The sequence below is a fragment of the Aethalodelphis obliquidens genome, unplaced genomic scaffold (assembly GCF_003676395.1).
Source record: "Aethalodelphis obliquidens isolate GAN/ISIS:26980383/991018 unplaced genomic scaffold, ASM367639v1 scaffold11, whole genome shotgun sequence".
In the NCBI taxonomy this organism is placed as follows: Eukaryota; Metazoa; Chordata; class Mammalia; order Artiodactyla; family Delphinidae; genus Aethalodelphis; species Aethalodelphis obliquidens.
The window spans coordinates 11,734,421-11,751,898 of record NW_020837955.1 but is presented as its reverse complement, the minus strand read 5'-3'; the positions used below and the strand labels follow the sequence as shown (position 1 = coordinate 11,751,898).

At 39.9% G+C, this 17,478-nt stretch overlaps 1 protein-coding gene across 11 annotated transcripts in view; it reads left to right on the top strand.

Moving 5' to 3' along the window:
• The window catches only part of IDE (insulin degrading enzyme), a 113,190-nt gene that overhangs the window by 67,065 nt on the left and 28,647 nt on the right, over window positions 1–17,478 (top strand). For all 11 annotated transcript variants that reach the window (XR_003433826.1, XM_027112052.1, XM_027112048.1 and 8 more), the window contains 2 exons: window positions 15,042–15,144; window positions 17,078–17,200. Coding sequence is in view for 10 of the 11 variants with exons in the window: in XM_027112052.1 (XP_026967853.1) it covers window positions 15,042–15,144; window positions 17,078–17,200 (226 nt within the window). In the remaining variant the exon portion in view is untranslated. The remainder of the gene's footprint in view (window positions 1–15,041; window positions 15,145–17,077; window positions 17,201–17,478) is intronic.

Below are 17,478 nucleotides of genomic sequence, written 5' to 3'. Positions count from 1 at the left end.
CTCCTCTTTTGAGCACATATTTCCAAAATTCTCCTGGGAACTTAGTGATTGAGTAAATATGTTTTTTGGAATAGTCATTTTATGAATAAAATCAACAATGTGGTAGAACTTTTTGAAGAAAAAATCCTCTGACAGAACTATTCTATCAAAGTCGTTTTCCTAGTTACCATTGTTTGAACTTTTTCAGATGTATCCCAGCAACAAACAGTAGGAAAATTAAGTTAAAAGGAATATTATTGCTGTTTACACAAATCTGTATATGTGATAAAATGACATAGAACTATACACACACATTGTACCAACACCAATTTTGTTTGTGCACATTGTACCAACATTGTACCAACACCAACACCGATTTATAATCTAATTTATAATACTTTTGATATTGTACTATATTATAATTATGTAAAATGTAACCATTGAGGGAAACTAGGTGAAGAGTACACAGGACTGCCCTGTACTATTTTTGCAACTTCCTAACTGTAGGAGTTTATTATTATATCAAAACAAAAACTTTTTAAGTTAAAAAAATTATTTTACAATAGCAACAAAAACATAAAATATTTAGGAATGAATTTAACCAAAGATAAACAAGACCTCTACACAAAAAAACTACAAAACAGTGCCCAGAGATATTAAAGACCTTGTTTGTAGATTAGGAGACTTGATTTTATTAAAATGTCCATTCTCTCCCATTTGATTCACAGGCTTAGTGTAATCACAATCAAAATCCTAGTAGGCTTTTTTTTCTTTTAGAAATTGGTAAGCTAATTCCAAAATTCATAAGGATCTACAAAAGACCTAGATTACCCATAACACTCTTGCACAAAAAAACAAAAGTTGGAGGACTAAAACTGCCAAATTTGAAAGCTTACTATAAAGCTACAGTACTTAAGACATTGTAGTATTGGCATAAAGATAGGCAAAGAAATCATTAGTACAGAACAGAGTCTAGAAATAAGCCCACACATGTATGATCAATTGATTTCTTTTTTATTGTGGTAAAAAAACCCCCACATAACATAATATTTATCATCTTAACCTTTTTTTGGCCATGCCATGCAGCATGTGGGATCTTACTTCCCAGACCAGGGATTGAATCCGTGCCCCCTGCAGTGTAAGCCCAGAGTGTTAACCACCAGACCACCAGGGAGGTCCCCATCTTAACTGTTTTTAAGTGTACAATTCAGTAGTGTTAAGTATATTTGTATTGTTGTGAAACGTCTCCAGAACTTTTTTATCTTGCAAAACTGAATCTATACCCATTAAACAACTCCTCCTCTTACCCTTCCCAACCCCACCATATCCTGTTCATAGCCGTTCTACTTTCTCTTTGTGTGAATTTGACTACTTAGATACCTAATATAGATGGACTCGTGAAATCGTGAAACATGTCTTTATTTCACTTAGCATAACATCCTTAAGGTTCATCTATCTTGTAGCATGTGACAGGATTTCCTTCCTTTTTAATGCTAAATAGTATTCCATAGTATGTATACACCACATTTTCTTTACCCATTAATCATTGGTCAGTTGATCTTTTTGACAAAAGCACTGACATAATTAAAATGGGAAAGGAAAATCTTTTCAACAAATGGTGCTCTTCCACATGCTGCATAGCCACATGGAAGAAAAGGTTAAATGTGACCTTTACCTCACAACATTCACAAAAATTAATTTGAGATAGATCATAGACCTCAGTATAAAGGCTAAAACTAGAAAACTTCTAGGAGAAAATACAGTTTGAAAATATCTTTAAAACCTTGAGATAAGCAAAGATTTTTTAGAACATAAAAAGCAGTAATCATTAAAGAAAAGACATTGATAAATTGGACTTCATCAAGATTAAGAACTTCTGATCTTAAGGTGATTTATGCATTTGCTTAGATGATTAAAATACAAGGAAGAAAAATACTCAGAACACACGTTAAATCATTTTAGGTAAGTAAAACAGTTTACTTATTTCTATTTTCCTCAATGTACCTTATATATTCTGAAGAAAAAAAACATCTAAATTCTGTTGAATTTTATTATATACCTTCTAAAAACAAAACCTCCTATCAAAATGAGGAGAAAGAGCTTTAAACTTAATCATAAAACTCAGTAAACACTTTTTAAGGTTTCTTCATCTACTAGTCATGCTATCTTGGAGAGATCACTTTTTTCCTTCAACCAGTGTTTGTTGAATAACTAATGTGAAACCTCAGAGTTCATTATTCTGCGAAGGGGACATGTGAAAAGTTATATAATGTCATGAACACTTACTCATTTAATTTCCTGGAAAATTGCCCACCTGAAAAATGTAGTAGTGCTTTATCTTTCTATGTGATGCAAAATGATTTAGCAAAGTTGAAAACTATTGTACAAATACGAGGTAATCCTATTTAAGATTATATCATATAACAAAGATGTGCTTTTTTTGGCAAGAAAAATCATGATTTAATTATGTTCCCATAATTTTTGCAGCCCTAGATCCAGTTATTTGACCCTGCAACACTTTCTTTCTCTTTTTTTTTTTTTTGGCCTCACTGCGCAGCTTTTGGGATCTTAGTTCCCTGACCGGGGGTGGAACCTGCACCCTCGGCAATGAAAGTGTGGAGTCTTACCCACTGGACTGCCGGGGAATTCCCAGACCTGGAAACATTTTATAGGAGTGAATTTGCCAGAGCATACATTTTACTTTTGTTAAATTGCCTGTTTCTAAATTCCATATCTTACACAGTTAGAATTGAGAACCTCTTTTTCTCTCTACCTTCACCTTTAACGAAAAAGCACTTTTTCTCTATAAGATTGATCTCTGTGGCTGTTATAATTGTAACTGCAGTCAGTGACATAGTGCAGAACAGCCTGGGATAATAATGCCAACTGCCAAGCCAGATTGGGGTTGCTGGAGGGTAAGATTATTTTCTTTAATACCCACTGAGACAAGTTTAGCATTGCAACCAGGTAGGAAAATTAATAGGAAAATCCTTCAGAATGAAAGGAACCTTAAAGGTCATTTAATCCAACCTCTGTCAAGTATATATCTCTTCTGCAATATCTCTAACAAGTAGTTACCAGCCTCAGCTTAAATTCCTTCAAGGATGGGGAACTCATTAAATACCAAGGTAGCCAGTTCCATTTTTGCCAGTTCTAATTGTTAGAGAGTTCTTTTCAATGTTGAGACTTGATTTACCTTTTCAAAGATCTTTACCTGTTACTATTTCATCATCATCATCACCCACCTTCTTTGATCCTATCTTTTGGTGCCCATTTTACCATTTTAAACCTACAAATACAGCTATAGGGTTTTTGCCACATGCCTTGCTTAGGTCATAAATAAATCATTCGTTTGGGAGGAGTTATTCTCGGTAAATCCATGTAGGTCCCAGTGATAACTGTCTTCTTGTCCAGATGTTTGACAGTCTGACAGTTGACTGTAGAATTTTGTCAGGAGGTCAGTGCCTAATCCACTGGTTTATGGTTTTTAGGCCACACTCCTTTTCCTTTCTGAAAATCAGAGCATTTGCCCATCTTCAGTCTTCTGCCTCTTCTCCTGTCATCCATTAATTATAAAAGGTGGTAGGCAATGATCCTGCTGCGATTTGTTAGTTGCCTAAGCATCAGAGAATGTGACTCATCTGTGTTGGAGATGTGAGTTCATTTGAGTCACCTGGCTGGCTCACTCACCGATCCTGAGCTTCAACTCCTTTTTTCTGTTGTTTGGTCCACCTTTGCACTTTAAAGATCCATGATGTCCTGTATCTGCTAACATGGGATCAGCATATCACAATTTTTTAAATTAATAAATTAATTTTTCGGCTGTGTTGGGTCTTCGTTGCTGCGTGAAGGCTTTCTGTAGTTGTGGCGAGCAGGGGCTACTCTTCGTTGCGGTGCGCAGGCTTCTCATTGCGGTGGCTTCTCTTGTTGCAGAGCACGGCGCTAAGCGCACAGGCTTCAGTAGTTGTGGCACGTGGGCTTAGTTGCTCTGAGGCATGTGGGATCTTCCTGGACCTGAGATCAATCCTGTGTCCCCTGCATTGGCAGGCGGATTCTTTTTTTTTTTTTTTTTTTGCGGTACGCTGGCCTCTCACTGTTGTGGCCTCTCCCGTTGCGGAGCACAGGCTCCGGACGCGCAGGCTCAGCGGCTATGGCTCACGGGCCTAGCCGCTCTGCGGCATGTGGGATCTTCCTGGACCGGGGCACGAACCAGGCGGACTCTCAACCACTGCGCCACCAGGGAAGCCCAGCAGGCGGATTCTTAACCACTGCACCACCAGGGAAGTCCAGCATATCACATTTTGCTTTAGGTCATGTGTCTCATTGGATTATGAGTTCCTGCCAGGTAGGAACTATGTTTTGTTTTGTTTTGTGTTGTTTTTAACATCTTTATTGGAGTATAACTGCTTTACAATGGTGTGTTAGTTTCTGCTTTATAACAAAGTGAATCAGTTATACATATACATATGTTCCCATATCTCTTCCCTCTTGCGGCTCCTTCCCTCCCACCCTCCCTATCCCACCCCCCTAGGTGGTCACAAAGCACCGAGCTGATATCCCTGTGCCATGCGGCTGCTTCCCACTAGCTATCTGTTTTACGTTTGGTAGTGTATATACGTCCATGCCACTCTCTCGCTTTGTCACAGCTTACCCTTCCCCCTCCCCATATCCTCAAGTCCATTCTCTAGTAGGTCTGTGTCTTTATTCCCATCTTACCCCTAGGTTCTTCATGACCTTATTTATTTTTTTCCTTAGATTCCATATATGTGTTAGCATACGGTATTTGTTTTTCTCTTTCTGACTTATTTCACTATGTATGACAGACTCTAGGTCCATCCACCTCACTACAAATAACTCAATTTCGTTTCTTTTTATGGCTGAGTAATATTCCATTGTATATATGTGCCACATCTTCTTTATCCATTCATCCAATGATGGACACTTAGGTTGCTTCCGTGTCCTGGCTATTGTAAATAGAGCTGCAATGAACATTGTGGTACATGACTCTTTTTGAACTATGGTTTTCTCAGGGTATATGCCCAGTAGTGGGATTCCTGGGTCGTATGGTAGTTCTATTTGTAGTTTTTTAAGGAACCTCCATACTGTTTTCCACAGTGGCTGTATCAATTTACATTCCCACCAGCAGTGCAAGAGTGTTCCCTTTTCTCCACACCCTCTCCAGCATTTATTGTTTCTAGATTTTTTGATGATGGCCATTCTGACCGGTGTGAGATGATATCTCATTGTAGTTTTGATTTGCATTTCTCTAATGATTAATGATGTTGAGCATTCTTTCATGTGTTTGTTGGCAATCTATATATCTTCTTTGGAGAAATGTCTCTTTAGGTCTTCTGCCCATTTTTGGATTGGGTTGTTTGTTTTTTTGTTATTGAGCTGCATGTGCTGCTTGTAAATTTTGGAGATTAATCCTTTGTCAGTTGCTTCATTTGCAAATATTTTCTCCCATTCTGAGGGTTGTCTTTTGGTCTTCTTTATGGTTTCCTCTGCTGTGCAAAAGCTTTGAAGTTTCATTAGGTCCCATTTGTTTATTTTTGTTTTTATTTCCATTTCTCTAGGAGGTGGGTCAAAAAGGATCTTGCTGTGATTTATGTCATAGAGTGTTCTGCCTATGTTTTCCTCTAAGAGTTTGATAGTTTCTGGCCTTACATTTAGATCTTTAATCCATTTTGAGCTTATTTTTGTGTATGGTGTTAGGGAGTGTTCTAATCTCATACTTTTACATGTACCTGTCCAGTTTTCCCAGCACCACTTATGGAAGAGGCTGTCTTTTCTCCACTGTATATTCTTGCCTCCTTTATCAAAGATAAGGTGACCATATGTGCGTGGGTTTATCTCTGGGCTTTCTATCCTGTTCCATTGATCTATATTTCTGTTTTTGTGCCAGTACCATACTGTCTTGATTACTGTAGCTTTGTGGTATACTCTGAAGTCAGGGAGCCTGATTCCTCCAGCTCCGTTTTTCATTCTCAAGATTGCTTTGGCTATTCGGGGTCTTTTGTGTTTCCATACAAATTGTGAAATTTTTTGTTCTAGTTCTGTGAAAAATGCCAGTGGTAGTTTGATAGGGATTGCATTGAATCTGTAGATTGCTTTGGGTAGTAGAGTCATTTTCACAATGTTGATTCTTCTAATCCAAGAACATGGTATATCTCTCCATCTATTTGTATCATCTTTAATTTGTTTCATCAGTGTCTTATAATTTTCTACATACAGGTCTTTTGTCTCCTTAGGTAGGTTTATTCCTAGATATTTTATTCTTTTTGTTGCAGTGGTAAATGGGAGTGTTTTCTTAATTTCATTTTCATATTTTTCATCATTAGTGTATAGGAATGCGAGAGATTTCTGTGCATTAATTTTGTATCCTGCTACTTTACCAAATTCATTGATTAGCTCTAGTAGTTTTCTGGTAGCATCTTTGGGATTCTCTATTTATAGTATCATGTCATCTGCAAACAGTGACAGCTTTACTTCTTCTTTTCCGATTTGGATTCCTTTTATTCCTTTTTCTTCTCTGATTGCTGTGGCTAAAACTTCCAAAACTATGTTGAATAAGAGTGGTGAGAGTGGGCAGCCTTGTCTTGTTCCTGATCTTAGTGGAAATGGTTTCAGTTTTTCACCATTGAGAATGATGTTGGCTGTGGGTTTGTCATATATGGCCTTTATTATGTTGAGGAAAGTTCCCTCTATGCCTACTTTCTGCAGGGTTTTTATCATAAATGGGTGTTGAATTATGTCAGAAGCTTTCTCTGCATCTATTGAGATGATTGTATGGTTTTTCTCCTTCAATTTGTTAATATGGTGTATCACATTGATTGATTTGCATATATTGAAGAATCCCTGCATTCCTGGAATAAACCCCACTTGATCATGGTGTATGATCCTTTTAATGTACTGTTGGATTCTGTTTGCTAGTATTTTGTTTAGGATTTTTGCATCTATGTTCATCAGTGATATTGGCCTGTAGTTTTCTTTCTTTGTGACATCTTTGTCTGGTTTTGGTATCAGGGTGATGGTGGCCCCGTAGAATGAGTTTGGGAGTGTTCCTCCCTCTGCTATATTTTGGAAGAGTTTGAGAAGGATAGGTGTTAGCTCTTCTCTAAATGTTTGATAGAATTCGCCTGTGAACCCATCTGGTCCTGGGCTTTTGTTTGTTGGAAGATTTTTAATCACAGTCTCAATTTCAGTGCTGGTGATTGGTCTGTTCATATTTTCTACTTCTTCCTGGTTCAGTCTTGGCAGGTTGTGCATTTCTAAGAATTTGTCCATTTCTTCCAGGTTTTCCGTTTTATTGGCATAGAGTTACTTGTAGTAATCTCTCATGATCTTTTGTATTTCTGCAGTGTCAGTTGTTACTTCTCCTTTTTCATTCCTAATTCTATTGATTTGAGTCTTCTCCCTTTTTTTCTTGATGAGTCTGGCTAATGGTTTATCAATTTTGTTTATCTTTTCAAAGAACCAGCTTTTAGTTTTATTGATCTTTGCTATCGTTTCCTTCATTTCTTTTTCATTTATTTCTGATCTGATCTTTATGATTTCTTTCCTTCTGCTTTGGGGTTTTTTTGTTCTTCTTTCTCTAATTGCTTTAGGTGCAAGGTTAGGTTGTTTATTTGAGATGTTTCCTGTTTCTTGAGGTAGGATTGTATTGCTATAAACTTCCCTCTTAGCACTGCTTTTGCTGCATCTCATAAGTTTTGGGTCATCGTGTCTCCATTGTCTTTTTTTTCTAGGTAGTTTTTGATTTCCTCTTTGATTTCTTCAGTGATCACTTCGTTATTAAGTAGTGTATTGTTTAGCCTCCATGTGTTTGTATTTTTTACAGATCTTTTCCTGTAATTGATACCTAGCCTCATAGCGTTGTGGTCGGAAAAGATACTTGATACGATTTCAATTTTCTTAAATTTACCAAGGCCTAATTTGTGACCCAAGATATAACCTATCCTGGAGAATGTTCCATGAGCACTTGAGAAGAATGTGTATTCTGTTGTTTTTGTATGTAATGTCCTATAAATATCAATTAAGTCCATCTTGTTTAATGTATCATTTAAAGCTTGTGTTTCCTTATTTATTTTCATTTTGGATGATCTGTCCATTGGTGAAAGTGGGGTGTTAAAGTCCCCTATTATGAATGTGTTACTGTCGATTTCCCCTTTTACGGCTGTTAGTATTTGCCTTGTGTATTGAGGTGCTCCTATGTTGGGTGCATAAATATTTACAATTGTTATATCTTCTTCTTGGATCAATCCCTTGATCATTATGTAGTGTCCTTCTTTGTCTCTTCTAATAGTCTTTATTTTAAAGTCTATTTTGTCTGATATGAGAATTGCTACTCCAGCTTTCTTCTGATTTCCATTTGCATGGAATATCTTTTTCCATCACCTCACTTTCAGTCTGTATGTGTCCCTAGGTCTGAAGTGAGTCTCTTGTAGACAGCATATATATGGGTCTTGTTTTTGTATCCATTCAGCCAGTCTGTGTCTTTTGGTGGGAGCATTTAATCCATCTACGTTTAAGGTAATTATCAATATGTATGTTCCTATTCCCATTTTCTTAATTGTTTTGGGTTTGTTATTGTAGGTCTTTTCCTTCTCTTGTGTTTCTTACCTAGAGAAGTTCCTTTAGCATTTGTTGTAAAACTGGTTTGGTGGTGCTGAACTCTCTCAGCGTTTGCTTGTCTGTAAAGGTTTTAATTTCTCCATCAAATCTGAATGAGATCCTTGCTGGGTAGAGTAATCTTGGTTGTAGGTTTTTCTCCTTCATCACTTTAAACATGTCCTGTCAGTCCCTTCTGGCTTGCAGTTTCTGGTGAAAGATCAGCTGTTAACCTTATGGGGATTCCCTTGTGTGTTATTTTTCCCTTGCTGCTTTTAATATGTTTTCTTTGTATTTAATTTTTGACAGTTTGATTAATATGTGTCTTGGTGTGTTTCTTCTTGGATTTATCCTGTATGGGACTCTCTGTGCTTCCTGGACTTGATTAACTATTTCCTTTCCCATATTAGGGAAGTTTTCAACTATAATCTCTTCAAATATTTTCTCAGTCCCTTTCTTTTTCTCTTCTTCTTCTGGGAACCCTATAATTCAAATGTTGGTGCGTTTAATGTTGTCTCAGAGGTCTCTGAGACTATCCTCAGTTCTTTTCATTCTTTTTTCTTTATTCTGCTCTGCATTAGTTATTTCCACTATTTTATCTTCCAGGTCTCTTATCCGTTCTTCTGCCTCAGTTATTCTGCTATTGATCCCTTCTAGAGTATTTTTAATTTCATTTATTGTGTTGTTCATCGTTGCTTGTTTCATCTTTAGTTCTTCTAGGTCCTTGTTAAATGTTTCTTGCATTTTCTCTATTCTATTTCCAAGATTTTGGATCATCTTTACTGTCATTATTCTGAATTCTTTTTCAGGTAGACTGCCTAGTTCTTCATTTGTTAGGTTTGGTGGGTTTTTATCTTGCTCCTTCATCTGCTGTGTGTTTTTCTGTCTTCTCATTTTGCTTATCTTACTGTGTTTGGGGTCTCCTTTTTGCAGGCTGCAGGTTTGTAGTTCCCATTGGTTTTGGTGTCTGCCCCCAGTGGCTAAGATTGGTTCAGTGGGTTGTGTGGGCTTCCTGGTGGAGGGGACTAGTGCCTGTGTTCTGGTGGATGAGGCTAGATCTTGTCTTTCTGGTGGGCAGGTCCACGTCTGGTGGTGTGTTTTGGGGTGTCTGTGGCCTTATTATGATTTTAGGCAGCCTCTCTGCTAATGGGTGGGGTTGTGTTCCTGTCTTGCTAGTTGTTTGGCATAGGGTGTCCAGCACTGTAGCTTGCTGGTCGTTGAGTGAAGCTTGGTGTTGGTGTTGAGATGGAGATCTCTGGGAGATTTTTGCCGTTTGATATTATGTGGAGCTGGGAGGTCTCTTGTGGACCAGTGTCCTGAAGTTGGCTCTCCCACCTCAGAGGCACAGCACTGACTCCTGGCTGCAGCACCAAGAGCCTTTCATCCACACGGCTCAGAATAAAAGGGAGAAAAAGAAGAAAGAAAAAGGAAGGAAGGAAGGAAGGAAGGAAGGAAGGAAGGAAGGAAGGAAGGGGATAAAATAAAATAAAGTAAAATAAAATTATTAAAATAAAAAATAATTATTAAGAAAAGTTGTTTTTTTTTGTTTTGTTTTGTTTTTTTGCGGTATGCGGGCCTCTCACTGTTGTCGCCTCTCCCGTTGTGGAGCAAGGCTCCGGACTCGCAGGCTCAGTGGCCACGGCCAACGGGCTCAGCCGCTCCGCGGCATGTGGGATCTTCCCGGACCGGGGCATGAACCCGTGTCCCCTGCATCGGCAGGCAGACTCTCAACCACTGCGCCACCAGGGAAAACCAGAAAACAATTTTTTAAAGTAAAAAACAAACAAAAAAACAGACGGACAGAACCCTAGGACAAATGGTGAAAGCAAAGCTATACAGACATAATGTCACACAGAAGCATACACATACATACTCACAAAAAGAGGAAAAAGGGAAAAAATAATATATCTTGCTCTCAAAGTCCACCTCCTCAATTTGGGATGATTCGTTGTCTATTCAGGTATTCCACCGATGCAGGGTACATCAAGTTGATTGTGGAGATTTAATCCGCTGCCCCTGAGGCTGCTGGGAGAAATTTCCCTTTCTCTTCTTTGTTCGCACAGCTCCCGTCTGTTCTTCGCTCAGACAGGACGGGGTTAATGGAGCCGCTGATTCGGGGGTCTGACTCACTCAGGCCAGGGGAGGGAGGGGTACGAATGCGGGGCAAGCCTGCGGCGGCAGAGACCAGCGAGATGTTGCACCAGCCTGAGGCGCGTCGTGCGTTCTCCCGGGGAAGTTGTCCCTGGATCATGGGACCCTGGTAGTGGCGGGCTGCACAGGCTCCCGGCAGGGGAGGTGTGGATAGTGACCGGTGCTCGCACACAGGCTTCTTGGTGGCGGCAGCAGCAGCCTTAGCATCCTATGCCCGTCTCTGGGGTCCACGCTGATAGCCGCGGCTCGCGCCCGTCTCTGGAGCTCCTTTAAGCAGCGCTCTTAAGAGCGCTGTAGTCAGTCCCCTCTCCTCCCGCACCAGGAAACAAAGAGGGAAGAAAAAGTCTCTTGCCTCTTCGGCAGGTCCAGACTTTTCCCCGGACTCCCTCCTGGCTAGTCATGGTGCACTAACCCCCTGCAGTCTGTGTTCACGCCGCCAACCCTAGCCCTCTCCCTGCCATCCAACCAAAGCCCGAGCCTCAGCTCCCAGCTCCCTCCCGCCCCGGCGGGTGAGCAGACAAGCCTCTCGGGCTGGTGAGTGCCGGTCGGCACCGATCCTCTGTGCGGCAATCTCCCTGCTTTGCCCTCCGCACCCTGTTGCTGTGCTCTCCTCCGCGGCTCCGAAGCTTTCCCTCTCCGCCACCCACAGTCTCCGCCTGCGAAGGGGCTTCTAGTGGGGGTAGGTCTTTCCTCCTTCACAGCTCTCTCCCAGAGGTGCAGGTCCCATCCCTATTCTTTTGTCTCTGTTTATTCTTTTTTCTTTTGCCCTACCCAGGTACGTGGGGAATTTCTTGCCTTTTGGGAGGTCTCAGGTCTTCTGCCAGCGTTCAGTGGGTGTTCTGTAGGAGTTGTTCCACGTGTAGATGTATTTCTGATGTATCTGTGGGGAGGAAGGTGATCTTCGCGTCTTACTCTTCCTCCATCTTCCCCCTCTTGAGTCAGGAATTATGTTTTAAAACATCTTGCCCAGAATTCAAGCTGATTGAATTCTCTAAACTTTTAGCCTAACCTTTCTTGATTCCTTCTTACTTTAAGAAACCGTTTTTTAAAAAAATTTTTGAGCACATTTCGTGAACTTCAATTTCTTAGCACTTTAGCCTTCCTGTCACTGTTTTTTAAGTTTGACTTAGAATCTGTCATCAGTAGATTTTTTTTGTGCTTTCTTTCTTCCTCTGTTGTGTATCTTTTAAAAATATGATTTGATATCATGATACTGTGGAAATCTACTAGTAGAAGGACAGAGTTCATCTAGTTTGAATCCCTATTTAAAAAGTAATGAAACCGAAGCCCAGAGACTTGCTTAATTTAGATCTTAACTGTGATTTTGGCAAGATCTCAAAGAAAGTGAGTCACGGTATCGACCAGAATCCAAGTTTCTCATGGCCAGATCTGTGCACTTTCTACTAATTCTTTTTTAATTTATCATGGTTACCTGTGAAGCCTCTTCTCATTCTTGGCTGTCTTCCCTCTTTTCTCTCTCAGGGATTATTTGCAAAGGTCTCATGAGAATTCATTCCTGGGGAACCATATTGCCTTTTAATGTCTGTAGTCAGGATTATTTCTGAATGGATTCCATCAGCAGCAACAGCTATTCATTCCCACTGAACACTTCTAAATGGCTGACTGGAAGTCAACAGTCAGCATTCGTTCTAGCCCACTGTTTCCTTTTCTTACTGTTATAAGCTTCAGTATGAAAATAAGAGGCCATTTCCTCTCACATTTCTAAGGACTATGTCAGTAGCCAATTCTTTGTGGATGGAATTGAAGAGTGGCATTCCCCCCTCACCCCTCAACACACACACATATTTAAGAAAAAAACTCATGGAGACTATTTTTTAGTATAATTAGGTTTCCAGCAGGTAGTCTAAGATGCTGCAGTGTCTGTGCCAGTTTTCTCAATTGTCTGCAGTTAAATATACTGCAGCTCTCTGTGTGTACCTCAATTATTGTGACTCTTTTCTCCTTTTCTCCTAATTCAGGTGCTCTCGCGGTTCCACACTCTGGTTCATAGATTTCTGTATACATTTGACCTGTGTCTACTCTGTGTCTTCTGTTATTCACCCTTCGTAATTTATTTGAAAGTACATACTCTTCCATTGTATTTCAGTTTTGAATTCCTCGATGGTATGCTAACTCTTGGTCTGCAAAGGTATCTCTTTTTGTTAGGCCAGTATTTGGTATTTCTGTAGTTTGAGGAGCTACACTTAACTACCTCATATTTACTTCCTTATGGTAACATGTCAACTGTTACCCCATACACTTTACTTTGGTATCTAACTATCTAGATCCCTTAGGATCGTAACTAATAAATCTCCCTTCTCCTCCTTTTTTAACCTGAGCATCACTGGACAGCCTCCAGGGTCTGCTTCCTTCTGTGTCATATAGTCATCCTCCAGAGCATTTGATAGCTTTTCCCAAGTTTTTTCACTTTCTCTCTCAGAACTGAGTTTAAAGTTTTCCTGTTCCAGAGGGCAAGTCCACTGCCAAATGAATGCTCCAGTCTTCCCAAGTTGTAATCAATCCCTTGTTCATTATTCTGATTCATGGGCTGTCATTCAGGGAAACCAGAGCCATCTATGTAATAAACTTCCCAAATCAAGCATCTCATGGCAGAGAAGATGGAATGCCACCTCTCTAGCACGGAATTTTACTTCCTAACATGTTTTTCAGAGGTCTCCCAGAGAATCATTCCATTCATTCTTTGAAAAATCAACAGGAATAGAAGCAATTTCTATGACTGACTCTTAGCTGGCTCTGTCATGTATTGAATGAATGCCCTTAAGAAACATCACATACCCTTCATGTGGCCGTGTGCGTTCTGTATACACTACACATACCCCTCATACAGGATTTTCAAATAGCCAACATGTATCACTTCTTCTAGATACAATAACAGAACTCTTTCATCTGTTAAACCCTATGATTCTTCTGTATGTTTCTGTCGAACATATTCTTATTTAGCATGTTTTCTAGAACTGATAGTGGTCAGTGGCAGTTAGGCCAGATCAGGAACACCTTAAACTGGAAGATTAGTCAGTCATTCTAACAGATAGGTGAGTCAGATTGCTTATGATATCTACCCTGAAGCAAGTGAGAAAGCCAAGTCTAGCTAGCCAGGTAGAGTATTTTATCTAGAATGAATAAGGAATAGATGGTGGTTCAGACAGTCAGGCATTGAAATTGGGGAGGTCCAACGATGGGCAGGTGTTTGGAACACAGAGATCAGGATCCTGAAAATTAATGGGTGTTCAGTAGAGGGGAGTTTTGACTGCAAGCAGTGGGCTTTCAGCTGTGAGACCGACATTCAGAGGCTAGAAACTAACCTCTGGGAGGACAAGTGAGAATAAGCAGGAACAGATGTGAACCTAGTTATTTGAATTGGGACGTAAAGAAGAAGTGAAACCAATAACAGGACTGACTGCATGGCAAGCCTTCCAAGCTATTGGCCTAGTCCTCTATCTGCAAGATTCAAAGTAGGATTGGTCCCAGCCTGGGGTTGAGCCTGCTAGTCAGAGTGAAATGACTCCAACTTTGATAGTTAAAAGGCGGCAGAGGCAGAACTGTCCATGATGATCCACACAGGGACAGAAGCTCCACTGGTATAGAGCTTCTTTCGCTCCTCTACTTGTAATCTTTTGACATTATTTTGCCTCTACCTTCCCTCCCTGAACTTTCTTTCCTTCTGACTTCTCTTCTGTGCTCTTTCTACTACCCCAGCAGAGAAAGATAGAGGTGTTTTCTTGGTCGTGTCCCTGTCTCCCCTAGCATCAGGAAGGCCAGTGTACATGTAGTACATACGGTTGATGGTGGTGTCTGGCAGGAAAAAAAAATAACAGTGTACAAACTTAGCAAGTTATAATGAAAGTGTGTTTTTAATTTTTTTTGGATCTCTGAATGAGCCAACAAATTTTCTTATCCATTCTTGTAACCCTGGGGCCTGAGCTGTTCCTGGGAGGGAGTACTTTGTTGTGCTTTTTTAAGGACTGTTTTTCAACTGACCTGGTTCCACTTTTTTCCCTAGCTACTCTTCTTTTAAGGTTTTAGTCAAAAGCATTCATAACAAGAATCTTTCTTGCAAGCAGCTTTTCATACCAAAAATGATGGGCTATAACCAAAGGATAACAGAGACTATGATCAAAGACTTCTGTACATACATTGCTGTTTCAGCTAGGCCTCATAGGACTTACTGGGTTGTAGAGGCCCAACACATTCTTGGATATTATTTATATTTTCGTGAGTCAGATTCTATAAATTTATGTATACAACATGAGTTTATAGGTTTTTTTCCCATCTATCTCTAGGGTTGCAATAGTTTCCAAATCTTTTGAAGGAAAAACTGATTGCACAGAAGAGTGGTACGGAACCCAGTACAAGCAAGAAGCTATACCAGATGAAGTCATTAAGGTAGGGTTAACCCATCTGTGAATAAGCTGATGTGTGAGGGACACACAAGAATATGAGCTCCCTAGATCAACCAATTCACAGCCCAAAGTGTGGAGAGTGATGGCCCAGCACTGTCTGTACCATCCCAAGGGGAGTGAACAGGGAGGTGGAGAGCTGGAGCTTAGGTTTTGCATGAAGAAATGATACTATAGCCACCTTCTCGTCTGCCTGTCAGATCAGCAGGGCTGTAAAGCAGACTCCAAGTCTCATGCGGTCAAAGATCAATGAAGTCCAAAGTACACAGGGTTGCAGAGGCACCAAGACAGGCAGGGAGAGATGGAAATAGAGAACCTGAAAGACAGATGCAAGGGCTGAGAGCTCACGATCTTACTGTGAGCACAGGTGGGGAGCAATTTCTGGGATTCATACCATCTTCACTTTAGGAGGGGCTATATTTTATGCCTCGTATTGTATCATTGCTCTTTTTGTCAACATAGGGTCATTATGATTTGTTTCAAAACAGGTATGTATAGATAGTATGTTACCCCATTCATCAGGAGTCAGGATTTTGTTTGTGAGCCTTATCTACTGGTCCAGTACTTTTTCTTTTTTGGTTCTCATTGGCTGTGTAGCTTTGAGACTGTGTCCTTTATTCATGGGGCGACACCAGAAAACCTTGCTCTGACTAAATTCTAGTTAAACTTGGGTAATGGATATTTCTTAAATGTACCAGGGTAATGACGATACAGAAAAAAGTAGTTTAAGAAAGAAAAATTATTACTGGTACTTTTCTGACATATTCACAGCACATAAGGAGATGACTGAAGCCCTTTAGTGTGTGAAAATGTCCATCTTACTAAACTGTGAGGAAAGCTCATCTCCCATGAATTAGTGCTGGGTGTGAACTAACCCTCAAACAAGAGAAAACCCCTGTTCACCAAATTCTGACCATGACAAACCTGCCCCAAATGGGAATTTAAACAAATTGATCTGGAAGCTTAGCAGTGAAATTACTTGCTAAGTGTTTACCAGGCCCTACGATTCAGCCATACTGGGGACTTAAGTTGCTACATATAAATAATATGGCCATGGCCACCATCCCCACCATCCCAGTGCCAAAAGACACAAATGCAGGGACCAAAATAGAACTACAGGAGCTGCAAGGCTGTGCCACATCAGCTGGAGACCAAATTACTAAACCCAGAATCATTGGCAGTTGGTTGCTTTTTTTAAAAAATAATGAAAAGTCTTATAAATCAGAGTTCATCAATCGTGGTCTGATCTGCCTCAGTTAGCTTTTGGAAGCAGCCCATGGAACAGATCGACCTGCAGGTTGTGTCGATCCTGTCCCACAATCCAGATTTAAATCTCAACTTTGTCCTTAACCTTATGCTTGAAATATTGGTCCACTTGAAAATGCATGTGGTCGTCTGGGAGAGAAGTAGACCAGGCCTTTAGAAGTGCTGAAGTCAGAGAAGCCCCCTTTAACCTAGTTTTCAAGCCATACATTCAAGTAATATAGTGTAGCTGAAAGTTTAACTCTTTTAAATGACCTGTTGTCTAGCAGTTGTGGGTATTTATCTCTGTGCAGATTATTCTCCATTCTTTAAATGGCTGGAGCAAACATGATCTTCATATGGACCAGTTAGCCTCAGTTCCACAGTCTCAGATTGTTCCTTCACCTCAGCTGGTCATTTTAGACATGCGTAAAGAGGAAAGATAGATGAATGTAAAACCTTGATTAGTTCCAGAGACTCCAGTTCAAGTTTCATGAAAAGTCATTGATAGATCTTGGGAGTAGCCTTTTTATATATGATGGGAGAGAATGCTGTGTGACATTTATTCTCTTATTATTTGCCTAGATATTAAGCAATGTGACTGTTTTAAACTCTTAAATCAAATTCTAATTGCTTTTATGTGTGTGTGTGTGTGTGTGTTTTCACTATTCATCCAGAAATGGCAAAATGCTGATCTGAATGGGAAATTTAAACTTCCAACGAAGAATGAATTTATTCCTACAAATTTTGAGATTTTATCATTAGAAAAAGAAGCAACACCATACCCTTCTCTTATTAAGGTAATACGTTAGAATCATTGATATTGAATTTAGGGGACAGACCTATTACATAGAAGGGACTAGAGAGATGTTTTCTTGCATTTGATACTATGTTGATTTGCGGGGCTCACACCCTATAGATAACAGAAAAGTTGCAGAGAGAATAACTACAAGAAATATTAAAAGGCTAGACATTTTAAAACAAACAAAACTACTATACAGCATAGAATCTAGGGAATTGTTTTCTTTGCAGACAATAAAATAGTAAGTCTGGAATGTAGCTACAAGTCTATTGAAAG